The sequence below is a fragment of the Ictidomys tridecemlineatus genome, chromosome 13, assembly GCF_052094955.1.
Source record: "Ictidomys tridecemlineatus isolate mIctTri1 chromosome 13, mIctTri1.hap1, whole genome shotgun sequence".
NCBI classification, from domain to species: domain Eukaryota; kingdom Metazoa; phylum Chordata; class Mammalia; order Rodentia; family Sciuridae; genus Ictidomys; species Ictidomys tridecemlineatus.
This window is the reverse complement of record NC_135489.1, coordinates 45,532,782-45,556,383: the sequence shown is the minus strand read 5'-3', so window position 1 is coordinate 45,556,383 and position 23,602 is coordinate 45,532,782. Positions and strand designations below refer to the sequence as shown.

General features: G+C 42.6%; 1 protein-coding gene across 1 annotated transcript in view; it reads left to right on the top strand.

Moving 5' to 3' along the window:
• The first annotated feature begins 3,611 nt into the window (after positions 1–3,611).
• Positions 3,612–23,602, top strand: part of Ttc39c (tetratricopeptide repeat domain 39C) — a 102,353-nt gene continuing 82,362 nt past the window's right edge. The window contains exon 1 of the mRNA XM_078030245.1: positions 3,612–4,029. Within this exon, the coding sequence (XP_077886371.1) occupies positions 3,872–4,029 (158 nt within the window). The 5' untranslated portion in view covers positions 3,612–3,871. The remainder of the gene's footprint in view (positions 4,030–23,602) is intronic.

Sequence of the window (23,602 nt, the reverse complement as noted above, 5' to 3'; positions counted from 1 at the left end):
TTTAAGGAACTTTATTCTCTAAATGCTTTTACAATATGATTCTCAAAACTCAAAAGAGGCTTAGGGAGACAAGGGTAGAGGATGTTTCCTGGTTATCTTTCTGACATCCATTATCTACCTGCCTCTTCCTAAGAGACTTGGTATTTCCCAGGCAGGTAGTTTGAGTGAAGTTGGTTTTACCACCTCAAGTCCTGGTGGCTCTGACTTAAGTCACTCAGCATGATCCACCCCTCCTAGTCTTGGCAACTGTTTAAGGATGGACACCTTACCAAAGGCTGTCAGTCAAAGCCAGTGAGATTCAACTAGGGAATAATGATTAAGCTATTAGAAAAGTGATGCCTCCCTGTCATGTGACTGGCATGCAGGTAGTCCCAGGAACTTCTAGAAGCTACTTTTGGGACCGAAAGAGGAGGGCCTATCTGAGAAGAGACCTGTCAAGCACCCAGAAGACAGAGGTAAGAGATGGAGGGGAAAAACTTGCTCTTAGTCACTGGGTTGGAACCTTGGATATAACCTCATTTTGAAACCCCCTATACGTGATCAAAAAAAATTGCTTTTCTAGGACAGCTTGCAACGAAAACAACTTTTGAAATATTTACCATATAAATGATAACATACAGTTCTAAAACCCATTTCCTGATCATTTGGGCTTGCAGTTTCATTTTCATAATGAAATCAGACACAGAACCATGAAATAGTGGCAATACCCACAAGGGGTTTGCAGAAAGGAAATGGGTTCTTTCCTCCATTTGCTAGCTTTTCCTCCTTCCTCTCCTTTTTGCCTCTTTCTCTCCAATTTCTAAAGCGAACACTTGGGTAAATCCCATTCTGAAGCCAAGTGCACTGAAGACTGTGTTAGCTTTGCAGGAAGGTGCTGAGACTCTCACATTGTCAAATGTATGATGGCCTACAGTGTTAGTAATCTAGATTTTTCTTCCTTTTATATGTTGTATACACCACAACCTCTAAAATATCCAATTATCTATTGAAGAAAACAGTCTTAATTCCCTACCTGCTAGGTGGACTTTGTCCATACCAACTACAGATGTCACAATTATCACTGGTCCATGTGTTCTCTTCTTAGGATTTGGGGGCCCATTGTAAATGTTCTTTGTATCCCTTAGCATGAAGCAAATATTTACAAACATCCATTCATGATGACGAAATGAATCTAATTGCTTTGTCCCTGACCAAATCTAACTTTACACAGACCTGGTCTATATTTCACAGTAGTTATCCCTATATCCACAAACATCCCTCCCCTACCTGTGATGGGGAGCTGGGCTGCTGTGCTGGATCTTGCCCCAGGGATTTGACAATTAAATGTCCCTAAGTCTGCATAACCCACTGTGCTGGGTCCTTGAAGCAGAGCTAGTCCCACAAAGTTTGTTTTGACTTTGCTTACCCCTTCCCCCATTCTCAGCTACAGGCCCCCAAATACAACTTGTTAACAATGCTCATGGTGTCACCAATTCCTTCAAGTTCTTACCCCTGCCTCTTTCCCCAGTAATGGGGACATAGATGACTGTGCTTGACCACCTTCCCCACTTGGGGGAAGGCAAGCCATCTCCTAAATTTGGTATTGTGCTCTCAGCTTCCCTCCCTTGTTGACTAGATTGTTTTGGGGACTGAAGGCTGGAGATGGTTCCGGAACCAAAATTTAGGAAGCCTGTAAATGGTAAGCACCTGGTCCAACTGGCAGCAACCATAGTTTCTAGCAATGTATGGCCAGGGGCCTCACGTGGACTTCAGTAAGAAGGATAGTCCCTAAGACCCGTTTTAGAAGGCCCTGCTAATCAACACACACACATAAACTTATTAAAGGACACCTGAGTACCTCTGTCACTCTGGTACTCAGTCTTGGCTAGGTGGGATATATCACCCTCCACAGCAATTCTTACCATGAATACCATTTAGGTCCTAAGAAAACACTTCTCTTCTTTACACAATGTCCTAAAAACAAAAAGTTACAGTTTCTGAATGCCATGAAGGACTATGACGTCATTAATGTTTGAGATGAAAACAATTTTATGTAAACACATTAAGGTTTTTATGCAAAAACATAAAAAGGGTCAATTTATGAAATCCCTCTTCTCAGCATAAACAAAATGAGTTCTGTAATGCAAAGTATGATTTCTCAACCAGGAGAAGCATTCATTTTCTTGCTTCTTTTGGTGTTCCAATTTGTGGTTCCAGATGTACTCAAGAATTAGCATGGTTTTGCAACAGTTGCATAGGACAGTGGGCTTGAGGAACTGGTGTGGGCCACTCTGGTCCCAGCCACTCTGGCAGCTGAGGCAGGAGGATTGCTTGAGTCCAAAGCCATCCTAGGCAACATAGTGAGACTCTGTCTCAAAAACAAAACAACAACAAACAACAACAAAACGGTGAAGGAATGGTAGCAATACATATTGCTCTTGCATTTGATTAGATGAATGTTAGAAATACTCTAAGTGAAAACAATGTGTATAATGAATTTAAGTTATGTTGCAACATTTCTGTGATCATTTATCTTATTGATCTCACTATACTATAGGAATGATATTTAAAATGTATGGCCTATTTCTAAACCTGAGTATTGCCTTAATTTTTAAAAACAACTCCTTTGTAAATGCTTAAGCAAAGTTTCTGCTTAATGCAAAGTTTCTCCAAATTGAACTTAGTGAACTACACTCTAAGAACTACAATGATTCAGGAAAGGTGGTCTGATTTGGAATTAAGAATGAAATCTTTATAAAGTAACGGTATATTTAGTGATCTTGCATAAGGAGTGAAACATAAACTTATAGAAAACATGAATAAACATATGAATGGTATATGAATTGTCCCTATATTAGGATCCAGACATTACCAAACTATCGCACAGTGAGACTAATATAACGATGATTAAATTGTCACCGACATTTTGCTGACTTTTGGTCACATAAAAACCTCAGCTTTTCTGTTCCACTGGTATGGAAAGTATAATAGTCAGGGTGAAAACAGAACACACCTTAACAACTTAATCCGTAACTTTTAAATATTTAGCTGTGGTGGTATAGGGACTTCTGTTTCTCCACTGCTCTAAGGCTGGTGGGGGTCCCAGTAGGTGGTACCCTGATCTGAGAGCTCTGCCCCCACCCAGTCTCCCTCGCTGGGCTCCCAGGTGTCCAGAGGTCCCGCCCCCACCGCCCACTTTCTCGGGTATTGGCTGCTTTGATCCTAGCGGTCCCGGGGTCAAGCTGGGGGTCGCAGGTACTGGCCACCCCAGGTTTTAGGCACTCAGCCAAAGCCAAGGCCACCTGGTCTCCAGCCGCGCCCTACTCGCTGCGGCCCAGAGTTCCCGTCCCTTCTCAAATCCGCTGGTCCGTCCCGAGCCCCTGGATCTCCCCTGACTCTCGGGTCCGGTGGTTTCACTGGAGGGTCCAAGGTCCCGACATTTTGCAGACATCTGAGTGGGTGGGAGCAGCCTGGGCGTGCTGGATCTGGGCGTGGGCGCGGGGTGGAGACCCCGGCCGGCGCGCGGGGGCTGCAGGAAGCGGCGGCGACAGCCTCTCGGGGACCGGCTCATCGGGGTTTGAAACACCCGGAAACGGATTCGGCTCCGGTACCCGTGCGGGCCGCCAGTTTCGGAGGGAGCGAGAAGAGCGGGCGGGTGGCTGCTGAGTAATACCCCGCGGCGGCGGGCGGCGGCGGCGAGGCGCCCACGTTCCCCGCGCGCCGCAGCCCGGCCGCGGCTCCTCCCTCGCTCCGCGTCCCTCCCCTCCTGTCCCCTCCCCCGCCGCCCGCTCGGCTCTGCTCCCGGCAGGTAGAGCCGGGCTCCAGGCGCGCGTGGGCCCGCCGCAGCTGCCTCCGGACCTCGCCTCGGCCCAGGGCCGGGCCTCGCGCGCCCATGGCTGGCTCGGAGCAGCAGCGGCCGCGGCGGCGGGACGACAGAGACTCGGACGCCGCGGCGGCGCCCCTGCAGGACGCGGAGCTGGCCCTGGCCGGCATCAACATGCTGCTCAACAACGGCTTTAGGGAGTCGGACCAGCTTTTCAAACAATACAGGTGACCGCAGAGCCCCTGCTCCCTTGTACCGGCCGCGCGACCTCGTGGCGGGCTTACGCGCTGGGACCTGCGGCTGGTCCCCAGACTCCCCCTCTCTTCTTCCCCTCTGCCGCTAATTCCCGGTCCCCGCGTCGCCTCCCGGGGCCTGATCTGCAGTTGGCGCTCCTGCGCCTTTGCCACATCCTCCCTTTTCACCTCACCCCCGCTCCGTTGTCCTCCCCGGGACCTGCCGCGCGTCTCCCCGCTCTCCTGCAGGCTCCCTTCACTTTCTCCCCGCCTTGCCCTCCGAGGTGTGTCCAGTGTTTGCTCCTGTCCCAGCGGTTGTCGTGTCTCGAGTGGGCTGGGTTTAGGGCCCGATGCTTTTGAGGCAGCTGCAAGCCGGGAGCTGCGGGGTGACTCTGGCTCGCGTGCTGGCGGGGCAGCCTTTGTGACACCAAGTACAGCAGCTGCATAGTGCCTGTTTGTTGCGCCTGGCATTGCTTTGCATCCCCGTGCATTCAGACACTTTCATTGTTTGAGGACGCATGCATAGTTGTCACGCCGTGCAGGAATTTAACAATTTTAACCCAACTCTGCCCGCTCCTTTCTCTGCCACTCTTCCAAAAACTAAGTCCCTGAAATGAGTTTCTAATGCCTTTCAAGCGAGCGTGATAATGAAGAATTGCTCTAATGTAAAGGAAGGAAGAAGAAATTGGAGGGATTTTTAAAAACGCTTAAGAATAGAAGGGGAAACACGTGAATTCAGTTGATTTTTAAAAAAACATATATATATATATATATAAATGAAAAATCTGAAGCCTGGTAGCTTTCTAGTGGGTGTGGGAGAAGCCTTCCTTTTACTGGGGACCAAAAGCCTACATTTTCTTGTTTAGGAAGCAAGTTTGTGATTTGTCTTGTTAGTATTGACAAGCCATAAGAATGTTGATTAGCAACTTTCCGGAACATGTTTTAGGGCCATATGCTTCTCACTTTTTTAGACCTCATAGTTTGTTGAAATGAGAGGACCATAATGTGTTGTGATGGAGAGCCACAGTGTGTAAGAAAATGAGGCGAGGGGGAACACCTAAAGTTTGAGACCATCAAGCTTGGGAAGCTGCCACATTCCTAATGCCAAAACATATACCTTAGAACTTTTTGTTAAAGGTGTTTTACTTTTAAGTCAGCTGCTCACCCCCCCCACCCTCATTTTTGGTCTGAAAATGAACACACTTAAGCTTTTCTCAGAACATTTTATTTGTGAAACATACAAGTCTGGTGTCAAGCCATAGTTTCATCAAAGGCTGTTGACGGAGGATTTAGAAGATTTACTTGTCCCACAATATCTCTGTTTTTTAGCCCTCTGAAAATGTATTTCATGGGAAAAAAAAAGATCTGAATGTTTCATATGACTTTTCTGACTACCAGTTTGCATTGTATGGGAGAGGAATGGAGAAAGTCTAGAGAGTCACATTTATTCTCTGTAGTTGCTGGTCTAGGTACTTGCATATTTTAATTCTTGCTTTGAAATCTGCAATAGTTATTTCCATGGTCTTTTTTCATGCTGTACATTTACATACTTAAACCTCATGGTGCAGTTGCTGTTTTGTTGAAAGCGTGAAAATTTTGTCTCATCTGATTTTATACACTGTCAATAGAGGGCAGAACACACTCTTTCAGGCCAACAACAGAGAGACACACCTTGAATGGTTTTTCTCTGTGGGTGAGGGAGGGAGGAGTTTCTAGGGAAGATGTCCCCTGTGTAACCAGGGGACCCTGTGTTGTATGCTTATATTTCCAAATGGGAATTGAAGATAAAGAAGAAGAAAAAATAATACCTGTTCTCTGCCAAGCACATGTGCTACCCACATATCCTTATCTGTTCTCACTGTTCTTAGAACAGCAAAAGAGGTATATCTTATGACAATTTTATAACAAGGGACCTGAGACTCGGTGTTAGCATGGGCTTAATCATTGTGGTTCTAAATCAGGGACTCTTTGATTTTTTTACCATTCTGTCTGATTATTATATTTTGTTGTCTGCCCCATGACCTTATTTTCCAGCAATGTTCAAAAGCTTTCCTTGAAGTGGGAGGAGGGAAGAGGACAGATGACTGTGACAGCATTCTCCTGTCAGCTTTCCCTTGCTTCATCTGATGTTTATGATGTGAAAAGTCATTGCATTCTTCCCACCTTCCAAAATACTCTTCTCGTTCATTCGTGCTTTGGGAAGCACAGTTGCATAAATATCTGCTCAGGAACTGGCATCCAGCAACCAGGGCTCAAATCCTAGTTTTGCCGCTTCTGTATCTGCTGACTTTAGTTGCTCAAAATATGCTTCCTTGCCTATACAATGAGAGTAGCATTGATAGTACTGACTTCACAGTTGTTGAATCTGGCACAGTCTAAGCACTCAGCAGTTGCTCATTAGCTCTGTACTTGTTGCCTCCCCACTAGTCTTGGGTTCTATATGTGACTGTAGTTTGAGTACAAGACAAAATGCCTTGTGTGTGAGTGTCTTTTATATTTAAAGCTCACTTCACACATTATGTCCGGAAGATATAAGACCCTGTTATGCATCGAATAGCTTCCTGTCTTAATGGTGAATGACCTCCTGGAAGCTTAGCATTGATGTCTTGTAAGTGTTCAAGAAACACCTCTAGCTTAGTTCATCTGTGGAAGAGAGATGGATAACCCAATGACCAGCTCCATCTTCTTTTCATGATTGCCATTTCACAGGGACCCCCCTGCAGGCTCACTCCCCTTACTTGTAAACCTCCTGAAGTCTTATTGTTATAGTTTAACAAAGAAGTATTTTGTGTCTAGTGTAACAGTTGCATTTTTATTACATCAAGAAGGTCATTTTCTCTTGCCATGTTACTGGGATAAAAAATTTTACAGAATAGTGACCTAAGGAGAAGTGGTCACTTTGTAGAAACAGCTTATCATGAAGGCCATTCCGAATTTGTGGAAAGTCTGAATTGTTTAATTCAGATATCATTTATATAGGAATTAGAAGTATATGCACTGTAGAGACCTTCTTTTGAGACATTCAATAAGGCTCTAGTTGAAATTTATGCCAGTTCTCTTATTACTACAGGAATAATGTAGTGAGTGACAGGCTGCCCTGTTGTTGGCCCTGAGCCTCTGTTGTGCACTTAGAGATGTCTTCCCAGAGATCAGGACAGGCTTGTGCTGTGCTTTTGTGAACATGGTTTGTGTCCCCCAAAGGACCATACTGTTATAAAAGACTTGGTCCCCAGGATGACATTATTGGAAGGTGATAGAACCTGTAGAATGTGGGGCCTAAGGAGCAGTTCTTAGGTCATTGGGCACATGAGGTATTTCTCATGTGATATCTTGGTAGTTCTTGTGAAAAGGTTCTTGTCAAAAGAGCATGCCTAGCCCAGCCCGTGCATTTTCTGTGTAATTCTGAGATGTGATTCTTCCTATACAAGCTCCCACCATGATGTCTTGCCATCTGCTGACCTTACAAGAGGCCAAACCAATGGGGCCTAGCTTATCTTGGACTTTGAATCTCCAGAACACTAGGCTAAATAAATTTCCTTTTCTTTATAAGTAGCCTGTGTCAGGTATTTCACTACAGTCATGAAAAGTTGACTGATACAAGTTGCTTCAGGGCTTCTCTACTTTGAGCCTATGAACATATGTAAGTTTATGATACTAATAGCCTGAAATCAAACTTCTGATTTTGGTATTAGGGCTCAGTGCTTTAATCCAGCACTCCTTACATCACACACACACACACGCGCGCGCTCAGGCTCTGAACTGATTTTGGCTTGTGTGTCACGTACTCAGGCACATGATAAGACAGACCATAGGTGAAGTGCACCAGAGGATGCCAGACTTTTAGGTGTTGTGCCCTATGTAGGATTGACAGTAGGTAAGATTGACAGTAGGGAGGCTGGGAGACATAGCCACAGGCTGTTATAGGACCAGAGAGAAGCAACTTCTAGCCCAGGCAGAAGGAACTTTTGCAGAGGAAATGATGCTTGAGCTTCATGATGGGATAGAAGCAAGTCAAGTGAAAGAGGAGGAATTGGGAGGGATGGAAGAGAATGTGAGGGATGGTGAGGCTTAACCCAAGTCTAGGAGAGGAAACAGTGGAAAACCTACATGGAGATGTGAAAGTGCCTGTGGACTTATAATAATAAGTGCAGACCGATGGGTACTTTTGTGTCGAGTGCTTTTTGTGGGTTAGTTTCTTCTTAACTACTGCTTGAGTCAGTGCTGTTTCTTAGAGTTACTTGGCTGTTTGGTGTCCAGTCAACTCACTTTCCCCATGACCACTGTCCACCGTGTGGAGGTCTCATCCATAATTAACTCTTGGCTCCTTGGGGCTTCTGAGTCCTACTCTCACCATCTTTTTCTCTTTACAGCTTGAAATGTTTCTTTGCATGTAAGAGAGGTACAGCACATTGGGGCATGAGAGATGTTTGGGGAACCCGGTCCCAGTGAGCTTTGCAGTTTTTGTTTCAGGCATTGAGTCTGCCTCCTTCCCCTTGCAGCCACATGCCATCTCCTGCTTTTATTTTTGGCATCCTTTCTGACCTTAAAGGGCTTCTTCTCTGCAGTTCTTACTCTGGTAATACTATTACTGATTTCTAGCTGTGGGTATTATTAAAAAGTCATATCGAATCATTGTCAACTAAAGTAAGCATATTAGAGTATGTGCTTAGCACGTGTGAAACCCTGAGGTCAATCTTCAGTGCTGGAAAAAAGAAAAAAAGAAGCATATAATGGTTATTATGAAATGTTCACTGGTGATAAATATGTATGAATAAATAAGGATTTGATATAGAACAGTGTTATGAATTGTGGTTTATCTTTTCCAGTTAACTTTATAAAATGGTAAAAATATTATTAAAAATTAAAAGCAGGAAAAATTCATTGGAAGTATCGTGTGCCTAAGTGTATAAATCCTAAATTGCTTAGCAGTTTATGGCATACAGGGCAAAGCCGTACAATGTGTGGCCTTATTTTGTGAGCATGTTGACTGTGGAGCCAGTATCACTCTAAAGGTATAACCCTGGGTGTGGGTAGACTGTGGCCCATATGCCAAATTGGGCCAATTGCCTATTTTTGTCAATAAAGTTGTACTGGAACACAGCTATACTCATTTGGTTATGTATTGTCGGTGCCTGATTGTATACCACAACTGTGGAAATAAATAGTTATGACTCTGTGGCCTACAAAGGCTGAAGTATTGATCCTCTGGCCTTATGCAAGTTGTTGAGCCCAGTACAAACCAGGATACTTCCTGGAAAAACTCAAAAGTGTGAGTAAGAGATTCTGGGCCATGGACCTCCCCAGCCTCTTCTTTGCCCAAAGCCATGTCAGGTACTTGGGAGGACAGGAAGCACTTGTGGGCTAAGCACCAGTGTCTTCTGAACACTTTGGCTGCTCACAAACAGCATGTCTCTGCTGCTGGAGTCTGTGGGAGAGTCTTTAGATGCAGAAATGCAAGGAAAGGAGAAGTTATGAAAAGCAGAAATGGTTTGAGGGAGCTGGTAGGAAAGACAAGAAACTCATCTGTTGATTTTTTTCCATCCTCCTCAACTCAAAGGTACATTTGTAAAAAAGCTCATTCCTTCCACCCCCAGCTTTTGCACAGTCTGAAAATGTCCCAGTTAAATGTTTATTATTCATTTAGCTTAACCAGAGAGTCTTCTTTAAAAAAAATTAAGAAATATAGCTGTCTATAGAATAACAGGAGGGTTTGGAGGAAATTATCAGGGGGGGAAAAAAAGAGTATTTATACTGTGGTGTGTGTGTGTGTTTGTGTGCGTGTGTGCGCACGCAAGCACATGTGCCATTTGTACAAACCCACAGTTAAAGATGTGAACCCTTGAAGAATCTTTAAGTTCTGAGTCACTTCTGCTGTGCTTAACAGCTGGTTCAGTGAGATCACCTTCTTTCCCTAAGCTAGTTGAAAGAAACTGTATTGAGTGAAATGAAGTTTTGATGAGAATAAGAAAACAAACAAACAAACAAGGAGAGCAGTCATATTGGATCATGGGACCCTTTCTGACCTAGTTACACAAAAATCACTTGTGGATGTGCAAACACATCATGATATTTTAGGAGTCTTTACCTTTCACACATGCTGTTTTAGCTTTTAAAATATCATTTTCTCACCCAGTCTCCTTTGCCAGGGTAACCCTCCTACTTACCCAGCAACAGCAATGAGACTTTGAAAAGGCTAATGCTAAGAAGAACTCAAGGAGAAGAGTGCATAAAAGAAGCCCAGGAAGTCTAGGCGGAGTAGCCCAGATGAATTATTCAAAACTCTGCCCAGCACTGACCTCTGCCCTCTAAAAGGGGTTGTGGCAGGGCAGGGAGGAACTGGTCTCTGTGCTGTGCAATAGTTCCCCTGTATCCATGGTTTTGTTTGGTGTGGTTGCAGTTAACCCGTAGTCAAGCATGGTCTGCAAATATTAAATGGAAAATTCTAGAAATAATTAATAAATTTTAAATTACTTATTACAATGTGTTGTCATCATTGTCCTATTTTTATTATCAGTTATTGTTAATCTCTTACTGTGCCTAACTTATAAATTAATGTTTATCAGAAGTATGTTTGTCCTGGGAAAAGAAATATAGTATCTATGGAGTTCACGGCCATGTACAGTTCAAGCATCCACTGAGATCTTGGAATATATCCTCCACAGAGCAGAGGAGACTCCTGTGCCTCTTTCAGCATTTAACTCTTGTTCCCAGCACACTTAATCAGTGACTGTGCTGCACATTCTGTAACACGGGTCCAATTTGAGACTGAATAGGCTTTTGTGTATTAATCTATGGGGAAAACGCATTCCAACTGCCATACAAGTGACTGTGAATACATATCTTTGTGTAAAGTTATTCATAAAATTGCTGGGTAAGAAGAGCAAGTCGTGGCTTCTTGACACCAATTTAGAGACTGAGATGGGACTTTTCTTCTTATGTAAAAATGGTTGGCAGTTAGCCATCTGAGCCTTTTTTCTTGCTAAGTTGCTTTCTACTTCTCTTCCTTCTTGTATAAGAATTCTGGAATGTAAAAAAAATACCTACACGTATACAACAGGTAGTTGCTGCTGCCTGGAGGGAATCAGTTATTTCAGAGAAGGCTGTAGAGAGTCAGGAAGTACATCTCTGTTGGAACTGGTATTCATGATAGGAGGGAATGGCTGCCACATTCAGGATACAGGTGAGAATCCATCTTCTCTTCCAGGAGGTGTTGCTTATTTAATGTGTTTTTTTTTTTTTTTTTTTTTTTACATTTATTTACCTCTACAGTGGGTCCTGTCTCAAGTTGTAATATCTATAAAATCACACGGTGACTTGTTCCCTCATATGCATCAAAATAAACATCATACCGCTGACTAGGTGGTGCTGACTAGGTGCCTGGCCAGCCCCCTCCCCCCACACCTCCTGGCATGTTTTTACTTCCCAAGGAAACCTCCCCCAGCTTGGTGGGTGGGTGGGGGTCTTGATATCTCTCTTGAGTGGAGAGCAGGGTGTGTGTGTATGTGTGTGTGTGTGTGTGTGTGTGTGTGTGTGTGTGTAGGGGGTGAGTGACATGAAGCAGCCTGTCTAAGGTCAGCAGGAAGTAGGAGCTTTGGGGTGGAAACGAGGCCTCCCAGCTCCAGTGTCTCTGTGTGACCATTGCATGTGACTTCCTTTCTGTAACTTTCACATGTATGCCATTGACGCCATTTTGGGTGCATTCTCCCAGAAATACGCCAACCATGTTGTGACACCCAGAGAGTCTTCTTCAAGCTACCAAGGGGCTCTGTCTTCAGGAGAGGGTCATCTCAAAGTTTAGACCCATGTGGCTTCCAGTCTTCTGTATGATAAACTCAGCATCCCAGCCTGCTAAGAGATAGCCGGTCGCCTGTCCCTGTCTGCTTCCTGGCCTCACTCCTGCTGTTCTCCTGCGGCTTCTACTCTAATTGTGCAAAAATAATTTGCAGCATCCATCCAGTTGAGTCTTGTCCTTCAAGATGTAGCTCAGATTTCCATGGAAAGACTGTGGGATTCCCCTGGGCTTCCCCAGCATCCCGTCCTTACCTTTAGCCAAGACTTGTGTTACATTGATGCCGTTTCCAGTCTCCTATTGAGAAGAGGGCTGGGAAGACAGATAATACCTGGGCTTTCTCTGCAGTGTTCCTGGCCTTCCTGAGCTTACTGGAATTTTCTGGGGTCCAGGATGTATTCAGAGCAGAGCAGCTCTCTTATTTGCCAGTCAGGAAGTGCAGCCCAAAGACAGAGCCTTTAGAATCTCCGAAGGTCTTGTATTCCTCATATGTTCATGGGCATATCTCCTTACCCAATTTGGGGTGCACCAGAGAGGCCCTAAAATTGATGCTCTTTTCTTATAAAGCAGTAGAACTCCCACCTGGCCCCATCAATCGCTTTCCCTGTTGTGTCCCAAGCTGCCCCATGCTGAGTAGGGGGCAGTGGAGCACAAAGGTGCTGCTGAGCACACCTGAGCCTGGACAGGTGCCATCATGGGGAAGGCCGAGTCCCTAATGAGGCTCAGTCTCCATGAAACTGATCTGCTTTTGAAGTGGCCATGGGTGTCAGCTGTGCCTGGCCCAACTAGATGTAACTCGGGGGATCATAGCGCTCCAAGTGATCTGTCTGTCCTCTGCTCAGTGTTATGCCTGGTGACAAGGAGGGCAGTCTAACTGGTGGGCTTTCATTTTTTTACTTAGCCATCTCCAAGGCTTTGAGGCTACCCCTGCATGGTGCTGTAACAAGCTCTGGAGTTACTATCCAAAATATAATTCCCAGACTCCAGAAGCTTTGGTAACTGGGAATTAATACTTTCCTGAGCAGGGATTCTTGACCCTATCAGGTCTAATACCCGTTTTTGATGACAAACACTTGGTAATTCCCTCTTTATGATCTGAAAATAAATTAGTGGGTGAAATTACCTACCCACATGTTCAATCTCTTAAAATCAATAGAATTTCTGAATAGTATTATAAAAGGGAAGTACAAAAGAAATTCATAGGGTTGGGGTTATAGCTCAGAGGCAAAGCGCTTGCCGAGCATGTGTAAGGCACTGGGTTTGATCCTCAGCTTCACATAAAAATAAACAAATAAAATAAAGGCATTCTGTCCATCTGCAACTACAAAAAATTTCTTAAATTCATAATATAAAATTACATATCTTTCTAAAGGTAAGTATTCAGTATACCTTTATCAGAAGATAAAATGAAGTAGTTAAGTGCTTGCTCCTGTGTATAAGGAATGCATTTGGATTTAAGAGAAATAAAAAGATGAGAAACCTTGCAGAAAGGTAGAAATATGAGAGAGTAGTACACTTTAACACAAAGGAAGTTATGATTACCCTATTTCTCTTATATACACATTTATCTGTATATAAGAGAAATAGGGTAATCATAATTGAAGGATTATAACTGACCAAGGCAAGATACTATTTAAGTGACAGACGTGAGAAGCATGATATTTTTACAGTAAGCCAGGCCACCTTTGTCAGGGTGGTATCACAATCATTAAAGTTCCTATGTTAAGACATAGAATGCCTCTGACAAAGTATCACAGAAAATATTTCACATCTTGAAATTCCTCCACAAACCTAGAACTTTAGAGGCCATTGCTTTTAATAGGTGTTCGAGATTAGAGGATAAATTGAAAAAAAAAATTACAGGGCAGGGGTTAACCCCTAAAGACAGTCCCAGAATCTTGTTGAAAAATAAGAACAAAACCCAAAATAAATAAATTCAATATGTAATTTCCGTGACATTAATTTCAGTATGCTACAAATTCTTAAGTATTTTGGGAGGCAAAAATGATATAAATTGAATAATGACATTTGGTGGTATCTAGTATTTTATTTGACTCTTAGTATGTTAAAAGGAACTTTCAGTACCCCTATTAAATACTGGCATGTGCAGACCAGTTGAGCTCTGGGGTGTTGGCTACTCAAAAGCCAGAAGCAGTGTTGTAGTTGGGGACATGGTTCTCCAAAATCATAAACAAATCTTGATGAAGTATGCACTGAAACAGTCAAGGAATATGGTTGCCCCTCCGTATCCACAAGTTTTGCATTGAAAGATTCAATTGATGAAGGATTGAAAATTTTTGGGGAAAAAACTTCTAGAAAGTTCCAAAACATAAAATGTGCTGTGTGTTGAGTGCTATGCTGAATCCACACAAATGAAGTATGTGTAGGCATTATATTAGGGATTATATGTAATCCAGAGATGATTTAAATTATAGAGAAGATGTGTGTATGCTATATAGGCAGAAATCACACCATTTTACCTAAGAATCTTGAGCATCAGAACCATTAGGGATCCTGGAACCAATCTTCCTTGGATACTGAGATACAAGAGTATTTTGCATTTTTGTGTAAATGGAAAGAGGTCCTAGAAATAATTGTAAACAGGTTTTTATCCCCACAAATTTCCAAGAGATGTTCAAAAGTCATACAGCGTGTGGGACATCATACTAGATGATCTCATGCATTGCAAGATGGTTTGTATCTTTGGTGTATTCTACTACATGTATCACCCTCAAATGGCCCTAAAGATTTCTAAAATGCCACCTTTGAGGGGCACTGAGCTTGGGGCTACAAGGTTAGGACAAGGTTAGTTCTCTGCAGCTGAATTCCCAGGCTTCCTGGAACAGCATGAGGTGGGGTCTTCCTGCTGACAGGCAGCAGGAAGGGGAGAGGCTGCCCAAGAGGCTGCCGTGGCTAAAGAAGCATGTTGGAGGATCTCTCCTTCATTGTGTCTGTGATCACTGGTGTCAGGGCTGTGTAGGTTTCCCTGAGGATGCAGAGCCCCAGTGTTGGGCCCTGTGGGTCACTGCCCTGACACACAAGCTTTGGCCCATCACACACATGCTACTTCTAGGTCTCAAACAGCTCTAGGAAGGGATGTCAGCGCTGATCCTTCTGTCCCTTGCCCTGTGGATGGACAGCCCCTGAGGTCCCTTCCCTTCTTCAGACTTAATACAGAACTAGGTTATGGGGCCTCTGTCTCCAGCCTCAAGGTGACTTTATTTCAGAGACCTGGATTCTCTGCCCTGGCTCTGCCAGCACAGTCTTCCCTAACTTTGGACTTCAGGGTACAGACTGGCCCGTATCCTTCCCAGGAGGGCTTGCTCACTTCTTCCACTTGGTAGCAACAAAGATTACACAAATTAAAAATGGTATTCTAAAGATTAAAATAAACGGGCCAAATCCTCCAGGAACCTGGGCACAGTGGCCCTAACGTTATGTAGCCAAAGGGACCAGGAAAGTGCTTCTTCCAAAATGCAAGGAAATAGGGCAGACTGCTTCATGACAATCTTCCATTCTGCTTATAATTTGAAGCAACTAGTAAGGGGTTAAAAGAAAAAAAGACACAGGACACCTTGGCATATAGAGTTTGCCCAGGTCCCACCCTCAAGCATGACATCAAGTGTATCCCGTAGTTCATGTTCACTCAACCTATTCTCACAAGCTGGATTGCACTCTAATATTCTTTGTTGGGTGGGACTTTTCTAGGTAAATCTGAGCATGAGCTTCTCACTCTGAGTGCCTGTGGTTGAGCGTTACTTGCTGCTGGTCTACATCGGCCTTCTTATTGTACAGACAGTGTCCTTTGCTTTGCGGTTGCACTATCTTGCCTCATCTCTGCAGCAGCTGACCTTTGCATTCTACTTCATGTAAATTATTTATCCATAAAATAACCATCAAAGCAAAGCAGATTTATACATGTTGGTGTCATTTTTTTCTCTATGACAAAGGGTTTTTTTTTTTTTTTTGCACAGTTCTTTAGGATAGAAAAATAAGGAGGGAAAATGACATTTCACCTCCAAATTCAAGTTGAGTTTGCTAAATGACAAGAGATTCATTAAGAAGCAATTGAATTAAGCTAAAATCCACCATGCATGTCCTCTTTAGAATTGCTTCCAATAGGATGAGTCACTGTCAAAGCTTTGAGTGTTTTCTTCCTCCCTCATTTTGAGCAGTGAATTGGCAAAATCTCAAGTTATGTATTGTCAACCGATCTCTGGAATAAGAAAGAACTTGAAACCCTTGCATCTTGCCATTCATGTTCCTCGCTTTATTTTATTTTTGTGGCACTGGGAATTGAACCCAAGGCCTCTGCATGCTAGACAAGCACTCTGCCACTGAGCTACATCCCCAGCCCTCATCTCTTCTTTATTAAAGTCTAAAAAAGCACATTGAATTCACCAGTTGCATCCTCGTCTGATTTGACTCCAGGTAGCCCAGGATGGCTTCTAGGTCTGTAGTTATTGGAGTAATTAGGTTTCTGACTTTCCTCCATATTCTGGCCTGGTTCCTGTCAATCTCAGAAAAGAGTTTTGTTTACTCTGAAATGACATTTGCTTCAGCTGTCAACCATGTGGATCCAAATGTCTTTTTGGTTATTTCTGTATTGATGATTGATGAGATACTCATTGCAAAATTACAAATTGAGCTAAAAATTACTCCTATTGAAATAACAACAGGGGTAAAAGAGAAGGGGTGTGGAATGAGGGCATGGCTGTCTAAAGTAGTGGAGGCAAATGTTGGAGGCTCTAATGGTGGGCTTCTTAGAGATCCTCCTTTTGGAGAAACTGACAATGCAAAAATGACTGCTTTTCTGTAATCTCATGGGACAGCTTGGATCTGCAGTGGACTTTTGAGAGACAGTAGTTGAAGCTAACTTGAAATTACTTTTCTCTGAATAGAAAAATGCCCAGTTGTAAAACAATAAAAATTCATCAAGGAGCTGTTAAAGTCTAAAAGCTTATAGTTAAAGAAGCCTATGCATAATAAGGTAAGCCCGGATGAAAATTTCCTGACCTATGCTCTGCTAATAAAGGAAAAACCTGAATGCCTTTGTGAATGACGTACCTATGAAATGAAGAGTTGGTCACTAATAGTAAAGTTTTATTATACATAATAAGTGTCTAGCTTCACTTTGAAATGCCTTTCAACTGAAAAATAGAGAAATCTCCCAAAGAGCTAAATGATTGTTTAAGATAAATTGGTATTTTGATTGCTTATATAAATAGGTGAAAGTATTTAATTCTCAAAGTATTCATGCAATTTATAGAGCATTGCCACCTATAATAAAGGGTACTTTATATCTTAAAGATGAGAAAAATAATGAAAATATCATGGTCAATTTTTTTCCTTTTTATAAATAGCCCTCGTTGAAGGATGCATTAGAAAATCTTTCAATTAGTTGAACTATTTTCAGAATACATCGTTAATTCTAAATTACCATCAGGAATTTTGCAATACGTGAATATGAATAAGCAAAGCTAGAGAGGGATCTGAGTAAAGTTGGAAGTAGTAGAGTCTTATGATTGTATAATAGTCTTTTGATCTTTTCTTGAATTATTGCACAGAGAAAGGACAGTGAATGAGGACAAAGCAAGTGATAAATGCTGCTTGATACTAAGTCATCATGTTATGTACATCTCATCCTTAATCCCAGTTCTTTCAACAGCCCTGTTAATTTTTTGCCAACTTGACTGGATTGAGGGATGCCTGGAGAATTGTTCAGGCATGCTTCTGGATGTGCCTGCAAGGGTGTTTTTAGAGAAGACTGCCTAGTGGGTCAGCAAGCTCAGTGGGGAAGACCTGCCCTGAAGTGAGTGGTACCATCCAAGAGGCCGGGGGCCCAAGTGGAAGAAGGGGAAACTGGTTCTCACTTGCATTCTATCCTTCTCAGGGGCTCTTTTGCTGCTGCTGTCACCCATGCATGTCAGACTCCGTGTTCTTTAGTCTATGAGTATGGCCTTGTAGCAGAGGCTCTCTAGGGGGCTTTTGGACTTTTGGTCTAGGAACTGGGGCTGCATCATCAGCCTCCCTCTCATTCTGAGGCTTTTGGCTTCTTGACCTGAGCATTACCAGTTACCCTAGTTCGCCAGCCTGCAGACAGCCTCTGATCGTGTGAGCCAATCTAATAAATCCTCTCTCATAATTATATATATAATTTTATATGCATATAAAATTGTCAATATATGAATGAATATATGTTTATATTGTGTTTCTGTATGTGGGTATGTATGTATATGAGTGTCCATGTATGTGTGGGTATATATATGTATGGGCACATGCATACACATGTATACATACATATATAGATATATGTGGGGGAGAGTTTCCCTGGAGAACTAATGCAAGCCCTAAGAATAAGTTCTCTGGGCTGGGGTTGTGGCTCAGTGGTAGAGAGCTTGCCTAGCATGAGGCACTGGGTTGGACTCCCAGCACCACTTATAAACAAATAAATAAATAAATAAAGGTCCATCAATAAATAATAAAAATTAAAAAAAGAATAAGTTCTCTTATTACAACTTCACACCTGACCAAACCCAAGTGAAATAAGCCAAATATAAAAAACCAAAGGCCGAATGATTTTTCTGATAAGTGGATGCTAATCCATAATGGAGGAAGGCGATTGGGGAAGAATGAAGGAACTTTGGATTGAAGAGAGGGGAGTAGGGAGGGGGAGGGGGTGTGGGGATGGGGAGGAGATGGAATAAGATGGACATTATTACCCGATATTCATGTACGATGATACTTCCAGTGACTCTGCACCATGTACAGCCAGAGGAAGGCGAAGGTATGCTCCATTTGTGTACAAGGTGTCAAAGTGCATTCTACTGTCATGTATAACTAATTAGAACAAGTTAAAAAATAAAATGAAAAAAGAAATCTATATAGAAGATCTGCCCCCAGCCCTAGAGTATATGCTGTTTCTCCTGCTGCCTCCAAAAGAACCTCATTATCCTGAACAGTATGTGGATCGAGCACTATCACAGGTCAGTTGTTGCAGCCCTGATATCCAGTGTGTGCCTGGTCTCCTTCCAGTGCCCACAGCTCAGTGGATGGCACCCCTTGGAACCTGGTCATGCACACCACGAGTCTAGAAGGCCATCCTGGTCCATCCTCTTCATCTTCACCGTTACTGCCTAGCCCAGGGGTCCCTCACCTCTCGTCTGAACAGTTGCTTTGGCCCAGCTGGCTTCCTCTTGGGCTCTCTGCCCCTCCTTCACCTCTGCCAGAGGGATCTTTTCTGAGTATATGAGTCTAAGTACATGTTTCTCCCTAAAAATTCCCTCATGGTCTCTGTAGTAGCCTGAAAAAGGGCCCTCGAAAACACATCCACATCCTGAGCCCGGAAACCTCTAAGTCGTACTCAATATAGGGGAGGGGAAAAAAAAGGAACCATGCAGATGTGATTAAGTGAAGGATCTTGTGGTGGCGAGATTTTTCTGGATTATCCAGATGGATCCTAAATGTAATCATGTGCATCCTCATAAGAGGGAGGGAAGGGAGAGCGCACCTTCACAAAGAGGGCAGTGTGGAAAATGAACAGAGAGATTTGAAGGCGTTGGCCTTGAAGAATGGAAGGATAGTACTCATAGCCCTGGAATGAGGGCAGTTTCCAGGGTCTGGAAGAGGCTAGAAACGGATACTTCCCTTCAGCCTCCACTAAGCTGACTCAGTGCCTACTAATCCTTGAGCCTCAACTCCGCCTTCCTCTCTGGAGAGACCCTCTCCAGTCTGGTTTCTTTGCTACACACTGAGCACTGAGTTCCTGGGCTCTGGGGTTCCACATTGCTGGCTTTGCTTGATTCTGATTTGCCCAGGTTTTGGTTTCCAGGGTTTTATTTGAATAACACCAGTCCTCCAGTAACACGGTTCAGATTTCAGCTGCCTTTGATACACAAGCTGCCGGCCACCAATCACTTTACAGATGTGCACATCATGATCAGTGACCAGTCACTCACTTCTTTCAGAGTCTGCCTGTGATCGGTCACTGCTCCTTCATCAAGTTCCCAGCCAAGTGTTCAGTTGGGCTGCTTCCTGGTCTCCGAGGGAGAGACCCAAGGACATTTTTCAAAAATGGATTATTAGAAGAGGGTATTGGCCAATACAGGTGAAAGAATAGCAAATTAAGAAAGAAAGAAAGAAATGACATTGGAAGTGAAATTTGAATCAAATATCAATGGAAGGGTTAGCTGACCTGGAGGTACTGGGATATTGGCATGACCACTGTTGGAGGAACTCTGGATAAATAGCTGGGGGGAAAGTGGGTCGTAAGGAACAAGATGAAGATGCCCCATGTCCCAGAGAAAGGGATGGAGGCTGGCAACAACAAAAAAATCTCACGTTGAAGAAACTCTCAGATATTTTACAACATGAAAGTACAATGGCTAAACGTGGAAGCAGATCCAGACTTCCTAAGGAGTATCATGATTTAAAGTATGGCCAAGATGCTCACTCTGAGACCACTCTTGATCAGTTTTTGACCAAAAAAGAAAAAGGCTTTTTTTTTTTTGCTCCAAATTTGTAATATTTTGAGTTAAAGTCTAGAAAGATATCAGTTTCACTATTTTTTTTCTTTTCCCCTATATGTTTATAACCAGTAGTAAGACAGGCAGACTTCAATGTTTTTAAAATTAATTTTTAAATTATGGCATGATGAATATAAGGCAAAGTTTACCATTTATGTTTTTTTAATTCACATTTTTAAAATTTTTTAATGCCGATTCATTGGCATGGAGTCCATTCATGTTGCTGGTCTACTGTCACATCCATCCAGAACTTTATTCATCTTCTCAAATGGAAACTTTCACCCATTAAACACTCCTCATTTTCTCTTCCCCTTGCCTTGCCAACCAGCATTCTTCTTCTGTCCTGATGTACCTGACTATAATAGATACTATATATAGGTGAAATCATACAATATTTGTTCTTTTGTGAACAGGCTTGTTTTACTTAGCAGAATGTCCTCAAGAATCATCCATGATGGATGGAGCATGTGTTCAAATTTCCTTTCTTTCTAAGGTTGAATAGTATTTCATGGATTTGCTTACCATTCATCCACCAAAGGGCAGCTTGGTTGCTTCTATCTTTTGACGACTACAAATGATGCTTCTGTGGACAGTGGTGTACAAATACTGGTTTGAGCTCCTGCTTTCAATTTTTCTAGGTATATGTCCCAGAATAGGGTTGTTAGATCACATGGTGATTCTATTTTTAATTTTTCGAGGAACCACTATATAGTTTTCCATAGTGGTTGTATTATTTTATAGTCCCATCAGCTTACACAAGGTTCCAGTTTCTCTACATCCTTGCCAATAGTTGTTTGGTTTTTTGTTTGTTTGTTTGTTTGTTTGGGTTTTGTTTTTGGATAATAGCCATCCTGATAGGTGTGAGATGATATCCAATTTGCATTTGCCTAATGACTTTATGTTGAATATCTATTCATGTGCTTGATCATTTGTATATGTTATTTGGAGAAACATCTGTTAAAGTCCTTTCCCCATTTTTTAATCAAATTGTTTTTGTTGTTGTTGGATGATAGGTGTTCTTTATAATATGGTGTTTATTTACTCCTTATCACATGTATGACTTGCAAACATTTTCCCGTATTCTGTGGGCTGCCTTTTCCATTGAAAGTGTCTTTTGATGCAAAAGAGATTTTAATTTTGATGGATTCTAGTGTATTTATTTTTATTCTTTTTCTTTTGCCTGTACTTTTGGTTTCACATCCAAGAAATCAGTGCCAAAGTCAGTATCATGAAGCTTTTTTCCATATGTTTTGTAGTTTGATAATTTTAACTCTCATGTTTAGGTCTTTGATTCAAATTAAGTTCATTTTTGTCTGTCGTGTGAAATAAGAGTCCAACTCCATTTAAAAAAATATGGATGTCTAGTTTTTTCCATACCATTGGTTGAAATGGTTGAAAAGACCATCCTTTCACCATGGAGTGGTCTTAGTACCCTTGTTGAAAATCACTTGACCATATATGTAAGTTTCTTTCTGGGCTTTCTATCCTATATAGACAGACATTGTATATGTCTGTCTTAATGCTGGTACAACACTATTTGATTGTTGTAGCTTTATAGTGTTTTAGCCAGCTTCTTTTCTTTTCTTTTTTCTTTTTTTAAAAAATAAATCTCTGTGACCAAAAGACTTGACAAGAACAATTTAGGGGAGGAAGACGTTTATTTGGCACACAGTTTCAGAGGTCTCAGTTCACAGATGGCTGACTCTGTTGCTCTCTGCTGAGGTGGGGCAGGACCTCAGGGCAGAAGGGCGGCGTGGAGAAAAAGTGGTTCAGGAAAGGACACTAGGAAGCAGACAGAGCTCCCCTTGTTATGCCGGATTCCTGGGACCCCAATAGACCTCCCGGAGCCGAATCCGATGCCATCACACAAGAGTCTTTATTGCAAGCTCGAGCCTGGACTCACAACCTTTTCCCACACAGTGGTCCCAGGGAGCGAGTCCCGGTCCTCTGTTCTGTGAGATTTTATAGTTTTTGGGGGATGCTCTATGCGTCACAACGTCACACAGCAAATCATTCCATACCGTGGGAAAATCAAACAACAACTCTTAACATTGATTAGCACATTCACTGGCAGAAACTTGGGTAGGGGGGATTGGTTAGTTCAAGAGGTGGGGCTGGGAGGGGTTGCCAGGGTGTATGTGCTAAACTACAGGGTTTCCTAACAGGTTATTAATCACGGAGACTACTGGGGGGGTCACCTGACATTCCAGGTATTTTCCCTGTCACACGCTGATTGGTGGTTGCTAGGGACTTGCTATGGGTCATGGTCAGGCATTAGGCCACAAACATTCTTTGGTCTTTCCAGGAACTAGGGTAACTGAGTCAGGGACACCTGACGCCACAGATCTGTCCTATTACTTACAGACAAACAACTCAGCAGGGTGGCTATGTGCCTAGGAACTCTGCATTTTTCCAAGGACAAGGGTCATGCCCCCTCCCTTTGGACAGGCTTTGCTCTGAGGTAGAGGCTGGTTTCTCAAAAATGGAGTCACATCAGTTTCTCACCCTCACCGTGGAGAGAATATAAATTCCAAAAACACACCCCCCAATGGCCCACCTCCTCTAGCCACAGCCTACCTGCCTGCAGTTATCACCCAGATAATTCATTCAAGTGAATCCAATGAATGTTTCACCTCTGAACTTTCCTGCATTGTCTCACACATGAGCTTTTCGAGGATACCTTGTATCTAAACCATAACAATAGTAAGCTTGGAAATCAGGAAATCTGAGACCTTCAACTTTGTCCATTTTCAGATTTATTTTGACCACGTGGGGTCCCTTGAAATTCCACGTGAATTTTAAGATTTTTCTATTTCTGCAAAAAGACATCATTTGCATTTTGACAGGGATTATGTTGAATCTGTAGATCACTTTGGGTAGTAATGGACATCTTAACAATATTAAGTCTTCCAATCCATCAACATAGAACATCTTCCTCTTTACTGGCATCTTCTTTACGTTCTTTTAGCAGGGTTTTGTAGTTTTCAGTGTACAAGTATTTTTTTCCCCTTGGCTAAGTTTATTTCTAGCATTCTTGTTGATGCTTGTAAATAAGATTATTTTCTTCATTTCCTTTTTGGGTTGTTCATTGTTAGTGTATAGAAATAACTAATTTTTATGGGTTGATTTTTGTATCTTGCAACTTTGCTAACAATATTTTATCAGTTCTAATAATTTTATTGTGGAATTTTAGGGGTTTTATGCATAAAAGATCATGTCATCTGTGAATAGAGAGATTTTTTATTTTTTTTCC